Here is a 13,678-nt window from a genome sequence, read left to right as displayed (position 1 = left end):
ACTCACTGTAAGTAATAAGCTGAAGAACACCTTCAAGAAATGAGGAACTTTTACACAATCGTTAACACCAGTACACCCAACACTAATTTACTATTTTCTGCTGGTTCAGAAAGGACTGCAATAGCTCAGCACAGCACCTACGCCTAGCAGAGTCTGGTCAGCAGCTGCAGAATGAACAATTGTCCTATAGAAGGAAAAGCCCTGACATCAACCATTTTAAAATTAGACACTAAATACTTTATTTACAGTTTAATGCCAATCACTGCACGTTCAATGCCACTTAAAACAGTGCATCATGTACTGGAGAGCTGTGGACAAAACAGATTTACATATAAGCAACCGAGATGCTACACAAAGGAGGGAGGAAGTGTCTGAAACAGTCCCTGAGCCCCTGAAACCTCTGTCCGGCGGCTGCGCAGACCCAACAGCACGGGCATGCTCATGGAGCTTCACAGTACGCTTCCTTCCCAAGGAGTGAGGCTCTCTCCCTGCTCACAGAAACAAGTCCTGAAAATAATCATCAAATTCTTCTTCCCTATAAAAAAGTACAAACAGTGATTATAATAAAATAATAAAAATTAAATTAAAAAAATCAATAGAGTAAAAAATTAGATACATTGTATGAGACTAATAAAAACAAAATACTTTCATTCAGCATATTAGCTGATCATTCTACATACCAATATGTTTTCATAATTCAAATAATTCAGAGTTTCTAGACAAGCATCTATTCTCAAAACTGTTAAAATTGGAATATCTCACATGCTGGTACCTCTCTCAAAGGCCCTCAGAGTTTTCTTTGGAATACTTTATGAAACACTATTGCTTCTCTTTGCTCTTTTGGTTGACCTTATACCTTCTCTGTTCACTGTTTCAAATTATAACCTGCTTAAGAAATGCTTGAGTATCCCAGTTTACTGTGTTGAGTTGGCATTGTACAGAAATTAACAGCCATATTGGTCTAGAAATGTTGAACTTAATTTTTTTCCATTTGTACTGGGGTAACACACTGTATTAAATATGTAAGGTCTTATCTACGTGGGTTTGATTACAAAAACTAATAAAATATTCTCTAAATAAAAAAAAAAAGAAAGAAATGCTTGAAATGGAAACTGTGTTAAAAAAAAAAAATACAAGTCTTACTCCCAGGAATGTGAGAACATTTGTTCAGGCCACAGTCTTTATTAGTGTGAAAATAGTAAATACATATTTGTAGCTAGAAAAGTTCATGTCTAAATGCAAGAACAGAACTTAGAGGGGACATTACTTTCAGTATAACCTGTCAAGTACAGTGAGAAGTATCAAGCCATAAATAACGTAGTGTTTGCAGCCAGCCTCAAGCAGCCAAGCAGCACAGGCTTTGCATCAGCCGCTACACACAGCAAGTGTTATCTGTTGTTGGAAGGCTGAGAGGAGAGTTGGCAAGGATTTTCCTACACCTGTGTAAACCTTCAAGGGGCTCCTCAGCATGGGCCATGAGAATCGTAACATCATGGGACAGGCTGTCCTAGATGCCAGGGAACAGCCCCCTCAGAAGGAATCCAAGCAAGAACAGAAGACTGTCTGTTAAAGTGAACTGATGCTGGGCCTGCTGGCTCTTTAGAGCCAAGAACAATGGCTGGTAATAAACTTGCACCTTACCAGGGTAGGGAGTCTTTGGCACTAAATAAACACTCACGGCATTAAATATTTTCATTAAGTGATACCAAGAACAGCTGTATCCACAGCCCCCTTGGCTGATGACAGAAGGGAGCATCTACAAATCTCAGACTTACTGTGATTTTTCATCTGTCTCTGGCAGGGGACCCTTCCAGAGCTCCGATTCTGAAGCATCGTCTTCCTCATCTGTATCTCCTGCTTATTTACAAGAAAAGGCTTTTAACAGAACACATCTTGAATCATTTACCAGTGCAATTAACTATGAATTTAACAGTAATTTAGTTTCAACTTGTATAATACCCTGGAAATTTAAGTTATCTCTCCAGATACAATAAAATTTAAAAATTAAACAATATGAGAAATACCAGAGTCTCAGCAAAAAGTGCATGGAACTAATGTTACATAGTTCGTCCACCTGATAATACATTATCTAATATTGAGTAAATTTTAGTTGAATATTGGGTGATTCATTTGAGGTCTAATTTTTAATATTTTAAAAATAGGAATATATTATTTTTACTAATTTTAGAGGTAATATGTGCTCACTGTCTAAAACAAAAGTGATTTGAAAATGTTTAAAGTACAAAGGAAAAGTTACCTGAGCTTACAGGTAATTCTATCATTATTTAAGTCTGGTTGGCCCTTATAAACTTATGATGCATAATCTGCATATATGTATATATATGTATGTATGTATGTATGTATCAATCATGCACCTTTTAAAATAAATTGGATTGTACTGTGATTTTTTTGTAACTATAAAAGATTTGAGGTAACAGTTTTCCTTGAATATATATATATACACATATATACACATATGTATGTGTGTGTGTCAGTTTTCATAACTAAGATTTTAATTTTTGATGATGCACATGTGTGTACAGGTGCCTGTAGAAGCCTGAGGTGTCAGACCTCCCAAAGAAGGTCCTGGCAACTGAACTTGGGTCCTCTGTAAGACCAATATATGCTTTAACTACAGAGACATCTCTCTAGCCCCATGAAAGCTTTCAACAAAGAAGCAAACAACAAAACAAAACAAAATAGAAACAGCTATATAGAATTATAGGATTAACCAATCCTCAATTCCTGATTGGTAGGGATTTAGGCTGCTCTCCTTTTCTATTTTTATCGAGGTGGGGCAGTGCTAGTGATTAAACCCAGGGTCTTACATGCTGGTGAGGGCTCCACAGTGGGACCACAGGCCAGCCAAACCGTTGTTCTTGTACGGTGTACATTTCTGTCCGCATTTATCTGAGGTGCTCATCTATTCCAAATAAAATATCAAATTCCAAAAGCAGTATCACTGGCCACCAGACCTGTGCTCTAAAGCAGTCATAGGGCCAGTTTTCCTGCAGAAGAAAGGTTACGGAGTTTCCATTCTCCTGAACAATGTCTGAGAAAGCCTCTTTCCTCTCAGAACAGGCTGTTACAATTCAAGTAATAAGCATCCTTTTTACAAGATGTCTGACAAATGTATTTTCGTAAGGTAACTGCAGTCTCACACAGAGGCTTAGTTACTTGTGCTCAACCTAACACACTATGCTCTTTACAAACCTTAACCTACACAGCTTTGATGATTAACAGACACTAAGTCAAGAATGACATTACAAGAGATAATCCCCTTGTAGGGGTTAACCCTGGAGTTAACTTAACTCAGGTTTGGCTTGTCAGTACAGAACGTCCCTCAGTTCAGCACAACACAAAAATAAAGCTGCATTGATTTGCCACGGTGGTGCTAGCCTTTTACCTGCTGGACTCTGATCCGGGAATCAATGCGTACGCCTGAACTTTGATCCTAACTCAATCTGTTGTGGCACCAATTTTAACAAATAGCAGGGGGAGGGAGCTATGTATGTATACATGGTGGTGAAACTATAAAGTCTTGGAGGAAGATTCTTGTACTGTGACAGCCATCACTACAGTTCCCAGTGTCTTGAACTGATAATACAGGAAGAGAAAATAAAATCTTCAACTCAAAGAGATAAGAAAGAATAGAAAATCTGATTATGCCTAATAAATTCACATTTCTGGCATTACTGTTAAGATGTCAGAGAACAGAGCCTACATGGCCTCTAAAACCTAGAAGCTGATTTTAAAAAGACTTACACTATAAACTGCTGTTGTTTACTCTTGTTCCCTCCCAAGAATACTTTCCACAAGTCAGCTTTCCCACACCAGTTTCCTTCATATGAGTGTATTTGCCTACATGTGTGGTGTATATAGGTTTATATGTGTGTACATCCATGGAGACTTTTCCACACCAATTTCCTTTGTACAAGTGTATCTATGTGTGTGGTGTGTATAGGTCTAGTGTGTGTTTATGCACGGAGGCTTTCCCACACTAATTTCCTTTGGATGAATGTATTTGCCTGTGCGTGGTTTATATAGGTCTACGTGTGTGCGCGTGCATGGAAGCCAGCGGTCAACTTCCAGTGCTGTTCCTTGGGTGTTGTCACTTTGTTTTTGAGAAAGGGTCTTTCACTGGCCTTGAATTCACTAAATAGGCAAGGCTGGCTGACAAGGACCCAGAGATCTGCTTGTTTCCACTCCCCAGCACTAGGTGTGGTACCACGCCTGGGCCATTTATCTTTACACTTATTTATGTATAAGTGCATGCAGGTATGCCCATGCAGGAAGACAGTATGGAGACCAGACAACAAGGTATGGAAGTCAGTTCTCTCCCACTGCCTTGTGGGTTCCAGGGATCAAACTTGTCAGGTTGGCGGCAAGCACCTTAACCTGCTGAGCTGACCTGAGCCCAGTTTTTAAAGAGGGTTCTGAGGACGGAATTTAGTTTCTCTTGTTTCATGGGAGCACTGTACCAACTGGACTACTGACCCAGCCCTGCACATCAATTTTCTGATACCAGATAATACAATTTTACTTTTAAAAAGTTAAATGCCTTCAAATAAATTCCATTGAGAGAGTATTCACTGAAAAAGTGTCCAAGTTGCCTCAGAGAATCCAACTATACTGAAGTCCCTTCTACCCTAAAACTTCCTCATTCCCTGAGGGTGACAGTCACTACAAATACTGATACAACTACAACCAACCACCAGGGGTGACAGAGAGTACTGTTAAGGAATAATAAACAGAATGGCTAACACACAATATTGTCCTTATGGCACCACTGTCAAACCTCTGTGGTAATTATTGGTAAGAGTTGGAATAACCTGTAGTTCTTTTTTTCTTCACATTTAGTGTGTGTGTGTGTGTGTGTGTGTGTGTGTGTGTGTGTGTGTGTGTGTGTGTAATGTGGTGTGAAAATGCCATGGTATATGTGTGCAGGTCAGAGGACATGTGAGTTCCAAGGATTGAACCCAGGTCATCAGGCTTGGCAGCAACAGCTTTTATTTGCTGAGCCACAGCGTACTGCTCTATTGGTCTCTGTGGGTCTTTTCATCCAACATTACCTACGAAAACAAATCCATTCACTGTAACACTTCCCATAACAAGTAGTGTGCCGCCTGTCTCCTGAGAAAGCTCACTTCCTCTATTCTGTTTGTCAGACAGCTAGCTCCAAGCAACAGTTTTCCTAAAACTGAGGCAAAAATATGTTTTCAGGGCATTTTTATCTATAGACTCTAGTTCTGTAAACCAATCACCAAATATAAATCTCCCACATAGTAACAGCCTCCAAACACCTCCAATTTCTACATCCTCCTCCTCGCCTCCTCTCACTCCTTCAGCTTTCTCCAAACTAAACATCTGTAATTTCACCGACATTCTCCCCACAGCCCAATTTCAGTTCTCCTAACACATTGGCTCCTCTGTGTTTGATCTACCTAAGGTTTTGATGTTCTCCTTGGTGTATGGTGCTTAAATGCTTTGGGTTTTCATGAATGCTTGCATTTTGTGGATATTATATGATAACTAAAAACTCACTCCAGTGATGAAATGGTGAATATCTGTAATAACTATAAGAAATGGACAGGTGCAGGGGCTGGAGAGATGGCTCAGTGGTTAAGAGCACTGGCTGCTCTTCCAGAGGACCTGAATTCAATTCCCAGCACCCACACGACAGCTCACAGCTGTCTGTAACTCTAGTTCTAAGGTAGTTGACACCCTCACACAGACATATGTGCACACCAATGCACATGAAATAAAAATTGAAAAATTTAAACAAAAAAAGAAATGGATAGGTGCTAACTTTTGATCTGATCAATTCTAGAAAGCAAACACAGACTCTGTTTAATGTCTGGCATTTTTATTTTTGCTGGCATTGCAACAGAACTACAGGTTATTAAGGACTTCCTTTGTGTAGGGCACAGGCCTTGTGTGTGCATCTTCTGACAATAATTCATTGAAGCTGGCCTGTTTATACAACCATCTGACAAAAGCAAGACATGGACAGATCAATCATTTAAGATGGATCTATCTGTTTGTCTGTCTAGTCTGTCAAAATTTTAATGTAAATAATAGGCCTATATTTGACTCACCAATAATAAACAGTTATTGATAGTAAAAGCAATAGGTACTCTGTTGGGGATTATAAACTTTAATCTATCCCTATCTTTGACATTAACTACTTAGCCTTGGATAACTTCCTTGAGTTCTCTGGTTCTCAGGGGATCTAATGAATGGCCTAGAGCTTAACTCACCACAAATGGATGTCCTCTGACTGGGCACAGTGACATATACCTATAATTCTAGAAATTTGGGAGACTGAGACAGAAGGATCATGAACTCAAGAATAGCTAAACCTTGTCTCAAAATAAATATGTACATTAAAATTTTAAGCAATAAAAACAAGTATTTTAAAAATGGAGGGGAAGGGGCCACACTGGAGAGATGGGTGAGTACAGTTCTGTCAGGGGATCTAAGTTTGGTTCCCAGCACCCACATTCAGCAGCTCACAACCATCTGTAGCTCCAGTTCCAAGGGAGCCAAGGCCTCTTCTGTACTTCAATGGCACCTACACTCAGGTGGATATACTCACATACATAATTTAAAAAAATAATAAAAATAAAGCTTTACAATTTAAAAAACAAAAGCAGTTTTTTTTTTCTATCACAGATAGGATTTAAAAAAAAAAAAAAGAAACTACCAATGTATGTATGTTCCCTTTTATAATCCTACAGGTGATGCTTTTCTCAAAGCTGCCAGAGGAAAAAAAAAAGCTAAATAAGCACTGAGGTCTCCTTATTATTTCATAAGGGCATCGTCACTCTGCTGGAGGTTTTATCACTGCTTTACTTACGGGGAGAACAGTGACAGAGCTGTGGTCTGCCTTTGCAATCATGTGACATGCGTTGGTAGAAGTGTTTAATTCTGCCTCTATCTTCATATTGCTATTCTATCTTGCTTTCCCTTATTCCTACATCACTAATTTTAAAATAACCTTACACACTTTTTGTAAGTCATTATGAACACTTTGGGAATTTGTGGCAATCATTCAGTAAAATCACTGCTTTAATGTAAGTGGTAAAAATAAGACTAATGCACCCCTCACAGCATCAGCTTCTTCTCCCAATCCACACCACCACAGGGCCATTCAGACTCACGTAAAATGAGCAGTTTTCTTTAAGTCTTAACTGCCTTTCCTTTCCCATTCCAACCTTATCCCTATTTCTCTCCCTACACACTGTACGATGTGAAATTCAATGTTTATGCGTGGTATTTACTGAAAAAAGATTCTGATGCTTTCTATAATTAAAATAAGAAACTTGTAATTATTTTTACTGAAGAATAAATAGTCACCTTTTGTCCTTCATGATTCTCCTCATGGTGTAAAAATGTAAGTCACATCAGAGCAGGATATAAATAAATAAATAATTCAAATTACAAATGCTTTGCAGCTACATATTTCTATTTGAGAAAGAAATGCTTGATACTTACTGTTTCTAGAATCTTCCGACCTTTTTGAGGATGAATGTCCTGAAAGGAAAATGGCATCATTTTACCAAGCATCATCTTTGGGTGGTGTTGAATGTTGTAGCTAAAACCATAAGTTCTTTCCAAACTTGGTTTTCTTATGCTGGGGAGGGGGGCCCCCTTTACTACTTTCTAATCTTTTAGGTCCCTTAGTCTTATCGGCTCAATTAAAATGTTAGGCCCTTTTAGATAGAGATCATCTTATGTGTTCATAGATACTGGAATAGCTAACATAAAAACTAAGAGCCTAGGAAAAGTCTCACATGGCTTAAAAACACTTCACAGGCTACAAAGTAGTAATAATAATAAAATAATAATAACAATTTAATTTTCTTTGTGGAGATGTTCAGCCCTGCCACTGAACAGTGTACAAATATTCATTTCCACAGAATTTTTTCCATGGTAGAAAGGGGAGGTGGAGAGGGGCTGGAGCTTCTTCCTTCCGTACGGCTGAGACACATCCCCAGCCAGCCCTGTCCACAGTCATATGTAGCTATTCAGATATAACTTTTCAGCAGTAGTTATTGAGGGAGACAAGAAGCGAAAAGTACACATTTCTGGAGGACAATAAAAAGCATAGGTGAGAGAATGACACCCTCACAAAACTGGAGAGAGCTAAGAAGCCTAAGTGTTAGTCTTTCAGAGGCTAAAGGGGGTATAAGAAGTGCAGGGTAAAGACATGGAAATGTGTTCAATGGGTTTAATAAAAACAAAAAGGTAGGTGGAAAGGTTAGGCTTACACAGTGGGCCTACTGACATAAGTAGAACCAAACTGGGAAGTGTAGTTAGGCCACACATCTGAAATGTGAAGGGCCACTGTAGATGGGGGTGGGTTCCTCTTCCCTGAAGCAAAGTCAGAACAACCACAGGCCACAGGGCAGAGCTTCTTGCACACTTGTCACAGGGGTCTCAGACAGTGACTTCAGACCAATGTTCAACTGATCACAACACTGCCGGTCAGAGCACTGTAGTGTGAAAAGCTAAAACTCCAAAACATCATTTTGAGTCTGGGACTGACTTCTGGAGTTTCTTTAACTATGAATTCACTGATCCACTCCCTCACCTAACACCTACTAAATGCCTATGGTGTTAGAAACTGGAGATGCGTTAAACAACCACACAATCCCCCTCTCACAGAAAATGAGTTATTTCAAGGGCCCTGAGCATTCTTAAACAAGTACAGGGTGCTCTCAGAATGTATAACAGGGATCCAATCTAGTCTGGGGAAGTGAAACAGACAGTATTAAGAAGGGCCTTTCCAACTGAGCTAAACTGAAATGTGAAAGGCAAGGTAGCTGAGAGAAAGGGGAGCAAGGAGAGACGATATTGAATCTTTGGCCAAGAGAGTGAATCTACATCTAAGGATTTTGTTTTTCCTTATCTGCAAAAGCAACCACTCATCACATACAAGCTATTGTCCTGCTTTCCTCTACACATTCATTCTGCCATGTGACATTAACTTACTTAATGTCACCCAGCCATCCACTTACTTAACACTCTCTAGGATGGTAACATGAAGCTATAACGTATATAGTCTCACATAGGTGGGGAAAGGATGTCTAGGTTTGGATAAAGCCAGGAGTGCCAAAGGTCCATATGTAACTGTGATGTTTAATTATTAAAGCTTGTGCTTTAATAATAGTAGAGATGAGCTCTTCCTAATTTAGAATAATCCATGTCTATATGATACGATAACAGTAGGAGGGTAACAACATTATTAATGCAATAATGAATATAACTAAATTTTCAAATAATATATTACTATATTAACATATTAGAATAAATAAAAAATTTTAAACTCAAATGAGAGTTTCACAATTACTAATTGAGATTTACATTGGAGCTCAGAAATACTCAAGATAGATATAAAAAGGCTTTCAGTTTCAAGTGCTAACTCTCAACAGGGTAACAGTTCTACTAACCATCCACTCTGACTTAGCAATATGCAAGAAGGAAAGAAGCATTTAAGAGTGCCCCAACTGCCTTCCTATCTAGAGTGAGGGAGCCCTCTCCTGTCCAAATCTTATATTAATATTAGCTTAAATTCAGTTGAATCTTGCTTTCATGCCCATCTAGTTTTAAGTTTGGTTTAGTAGAAATAATAGCCAATTGGTGCTTTTTCAGCACCAAACAACTATTGGTGCTGAAAAAGCAACTAGAAGTAATTTTCATAATAGCTAATTACATGGCAGGCATTAGTCAAATTGCTTAATAAATTATCTCAATTTTTCTCATTCCTGTAGACAGGTACTACAATCATGGTTTTAGATTGAACGATCCACTGTCAAGCTGCTTTACAGTTCTGAGTACCTTCACATTCCCATTTGATTCTTCTCAAGCTTGACAAACATGGGGTGGGTGTCAAAGTAAGCTTGAGAGTCAGTGTCTCACCTAAGTAACAAGGCTTGCACACAGTGGGAATTAACACTGCAGCATTCCATATTACATTACCTGCCCAAAAGGAATCAAAACCAACTCTGTTCTTACAACTCCTATAAGTGACTATAAGTGGACCTGAATTCTCAACCACTTTCCTTTTACTTGCTATAAAACAAAGTTCTGACTGCACTCACCATCGAGATTCTGATTTGTACTGCAGCAGACTGCACTGCATACTGGGAATGAGGAGCTCTTAAACCTCTTACCTTCATCTTTCCCCTTGGCAGCCTCTGAAGAAGATTTGGATTTCTTATGTGGTGAATCATCATACTCAATCTTGGTTTTAGCCTTTCTTTTTTTTGACTTGACTTCTTTTCTCCTTTATTTTAAACAACATAATATTGAAGTTAATTTTTTCAACTGATTTTTTTAAAAAGTAAAATCCAATGAATTAAAAAAGTTAAAGTATTTATCACTTATATAATAAAGAACCTTGAGTGGGTATATAAGTATTTTAGCTCAATATACAAATTAAGATAATTCTGTAAAATAATAAAGCCTAAACAGAGGCAAAGAGCTAATTTTGTAAGTTCTCTCAGGCCTCTGCCAGCACATACCCCATGTCCACTGGGCACTGGGAAAGCATGAGCGAGCAGCAGGTGCTCTGAAGGTTCAGAGCCAGTGAGAGGACACTCTCCTCTCCAAATAAACACTATAGGAAAAGCATTTGGGGATGGAGATAGAAAGGACTTATTTTTAACTCACATCTCAACATTAGACAACTTATAAATTACCTTCTCATTGCTCTGGCTTCATGTCTTCTAGGCTAGATTTATAATTTGGTCAGTACAATAGGTGAAAAACAATTAATTTTAATTGCTTAAGAAAAGAAACACAAGGAAACAGCTCTCAAGTATTTGCTCAACAGACTTCTGATTAAGACATCCATGCTGATGCTATCATGCTGTCACAGCAGTTAATAATATATGCTCCTTATCAAAGCCATTTCAAATTGGAAGTGACGGGTAAGGAGGGAAAAATCACAAAACACGGTCAGTCTCTCTCAGCATCACTGACAGAAAGAGGAAATTAAGGTTGGAGCTGGCTACTCAAGTAACATAAAAAAAATTCTGCTGATTTTAAGAATTTATTACTGATCTGTAGCAGCTAAAACACTATGTAGACACGCTTATAATAAAACCGATTTTAAGCCAGGTGTGGTGGCATGTACCTATAACCCCAGGACACAAGAGTCTGAGACAGGAGAATCACAAATTTGAGGCTAGTCTCAGATACACAGTGAAGACTAACCTGCCTCAAAAAACAAAACAAAAACAACAAAGAAACAACAACAATATGAAACCAATAAAACCAAGGCCAATGATCTCATATGTGCTGCATGTGATACTCCTAACTCATTCAACACTGCACACATAACAAAAACTTTCTTTTTTCTTTTGGTTTTTTTGAGACAGGATTTCTCTGTGTAGCTTTATAGACCAGGCTGGTCTTGAACTCACAGAAATCCACCTGCCTCTGCCTCCCAAGTGCTGGGATTAAAGACATATGCCACTACCACCCAGCTTAGCATTCTACTTTCTAAACAGTAAATTAAATCCACTTTCCAATTGAGATTTAGACAGTACAATAACATGAGTATGGTCTAATTACTAAACATTAAACATAGTATTTTAAAAGAAAAAAATTACCTGTGATGAAAATTTAACTTAAAGGAACATTCTTGACATAATCCTAAGAGAAAAAAAAATATCACTGAGCTTCTGGATCTGTGTAACTATATTGTTATTCTAGTTATAATTTCTCATGTTCTGTATATAGGAAATAATATGAAGAAAATAATCTAACATTATATCTCAAAATCATATTAAAATGTTTGAGGACTAAAACTATTTTAACAATACTTCCTACTTAAATTTTTTCATACAATATATTTTGGTCATATTCTTTCCTCTCCCTCAATTTCTCCAATATACCCCCTCTCCACCCACCCCACTTCAAATTCTTTCTCTCTCTTTAGAAAAGGAAATTGGGACTCATTGAAGAAAATGGATTTTTCCCTTTCCCAGCAGCTATCACTTACAGACAGTGCCCACCTCACCTTCTGTCCCACTGCTGGGCCCCTGCCCCCAACTCCGGTAGACTTCCACCGCTCAGGCAGGCACAGGCCACACCCGTCAGAAGAACAGGTGAGTGACCCGTGCCAGCTGAACTGCCCCACTCCCTAGATTCCCTTCTCAATTACAAACAGCTTCTTGGTTAGGCTTCGGCTTTGTACCCACTTCCCCTTATTGCTGATGGGATTCTGTCTGTGCTGGGCTTGAGCATGCTGCCACAGTCTCTGTGAATTCACACAGCCCAGCAGGGTCTGGAAAACACTGTCATCATTGTGTCTCATAGGCAGAATTAGTGTCTGACATCAAGATATCTCCTAATAACAGGATGTAATAAGATGCATATAGCAGCAATAATAACGGAAGGTGCTGTGGTCCACTTTTTTGCAGTGGAAGAGAATCACTGCAGAGACTCACAACCGGTTACAGGCCTGGGAATAACTGGCTGTGAATGCTCAGATCTACATAGGGCACCTATATCACCCCCTCCAAGGCTCGGGGGACATCTTCAACAAGAAAGCAGAAAAAAGTAAGAACCAGAGGTTGCATGGTATGCTGTACAATGCTGTCCTCCGAGCATGACACGGCTACTACACGCTTGAACTCTCATCGCCTGCGCCTACTTGAATAAAACTGCACACGATTAGATAAATGAAGATTCCATTATTGTGCGTGCGTGCGTGCGTGCGTGCGTGCGTGCGTGCGTGTGTGTGTGTGTGGACTCATGAGGCCCTGCACCTTCCTGAAGATTTCTTCAGTGGTATAGACACTGGAAGTGTTGCCCATGCTCCTGTAAATAATCCCTTACCATCGTCTGTAAGTAACCCTAATTACACTCATTGCATCACAAAAGGAAAAGGAGGACTAATGAAGAAGAAAGAGGACCAACTGCTAAGTGAGGGGTAGAGAGTGAATGGTTTGAGTATGATCAAAATATATTATTATTATATAAGATATGAAAATGTCATAGTGAAAGCTATTAAGTAAAATTAATATATGTTAGGTAAACTTTTGAAAAAGGATTCTTTCCTAAAATTGTCACTCACTGTCAAAGAGTGAATTTATTTACTGTCAATAGCTACACATCCAGCCAAGAGGTTTACATTGTCTTTTCTGACACTGTCACTTAGACACATTATCTAGTGACATCCTCAAGCTTGTGAGATCTTCACTCTACAAGTTACCAGCTGGAAATCTGACGTTAGAATTGTTTTATCAAAGTGCTATCATAATGCTAAAAATTTTAGGCTCAAAATTTCTTTGAGGTTTAGCGAAACTACAGGGAAAAAGAACAGTTTCAGGAAAACACATTGAATCTCTTAAAATTGAACTATAAATAGTCTATACATTTTCAATTCTAAATTAAAGATAAACCTGGAAGAAATCAGCCATATCTCTACTAAACTCAACTTACTTAATTTAACAAGTGCGTTTCTCTTTTCACCATGCTCAATATAACCAAAGTTAACTTCCCAGCTCTTTAAGCCTTCTTTTTCATCACAACGTTTATTTCCACAAAAAAACTGACCTGCAAAATGAAAGGACTATCAGCCAAGACACACGACATGATTTGCCTATAAACCTATTATCTCTGAAACTTTCTTTTAAAAATTGTGAAAATAACAATATAGTAG

At 38.5% G+C, this 13,678-nt stretch overlaps 1 protein-coding gene across 4 annotated transcripts in view; it reads right to left on the bottom strand.

Annotated features, from left to right (window-relative positions):
* Positions 1 to 214: 214 nt before the first annotated feature.
* The window catches only part of LOC100753320 (protein FRA10AC1 homolog), a 29,684-nt gene continuing 16,220 nt past the window's right edge, over positions 215 to 13,678 (bottom strand). For 2 of the 4 annotated variants that reach the window (XM_027407433.2, XM_027407434.2), the window contains 6 exons: positions 13,459 to 13,572; positions 11,622 to 11,664; positions 10,179 to 10,291; positions 7,498 to 7,536; positions 1,776 to 1,857; positions 215 to 535 (listed from right to left, as the gene is read on the bottom strand). In XM_027407433.2, the coding sequence (XP_027263234.1) occupies positions 493 to 535; positions 1,776 to 1,857; positions 7,498 to 7,536; positions 10,179 to 10,291; positions 11,622 to 11,664; positions 13,459 to 13,572 (434 nt within the window). In that variant the 3' untranslated portion in view covers positions 215 to 492. The remainder of the gene's footprint in view (positions 536 to 1,775; positions 1,858 to 7,497; positions 7,537 to 10,178; positions 10,292 to 11,621; positions 11,665 to 13,458; positions 13,573 to 13,678) is intronic. The other 2 variants (XM_027407435.2, XM_027407436.2) reach the window with 2 other exon arrangements.

The sequence above is a fragment of the Cricetulus griseus genome, chromosome 3, assembly GCF_003668045.3.
Source record: "Cricetulus griseus strain 17A/GY chromosome 3, alternate assembly CriGri-PICRH-1.0, whole genome shotgun sequence".
Classification (NCBI taxonomy): Eukaryota; Metazoa; Chordata; class Mammalia; order Rodentia; family Cricetidae; genus Cricetulus; species Cricetulus griseus.
This window is presented reverse-complemented; position numbering and strand designations above follow the sequence as displayed.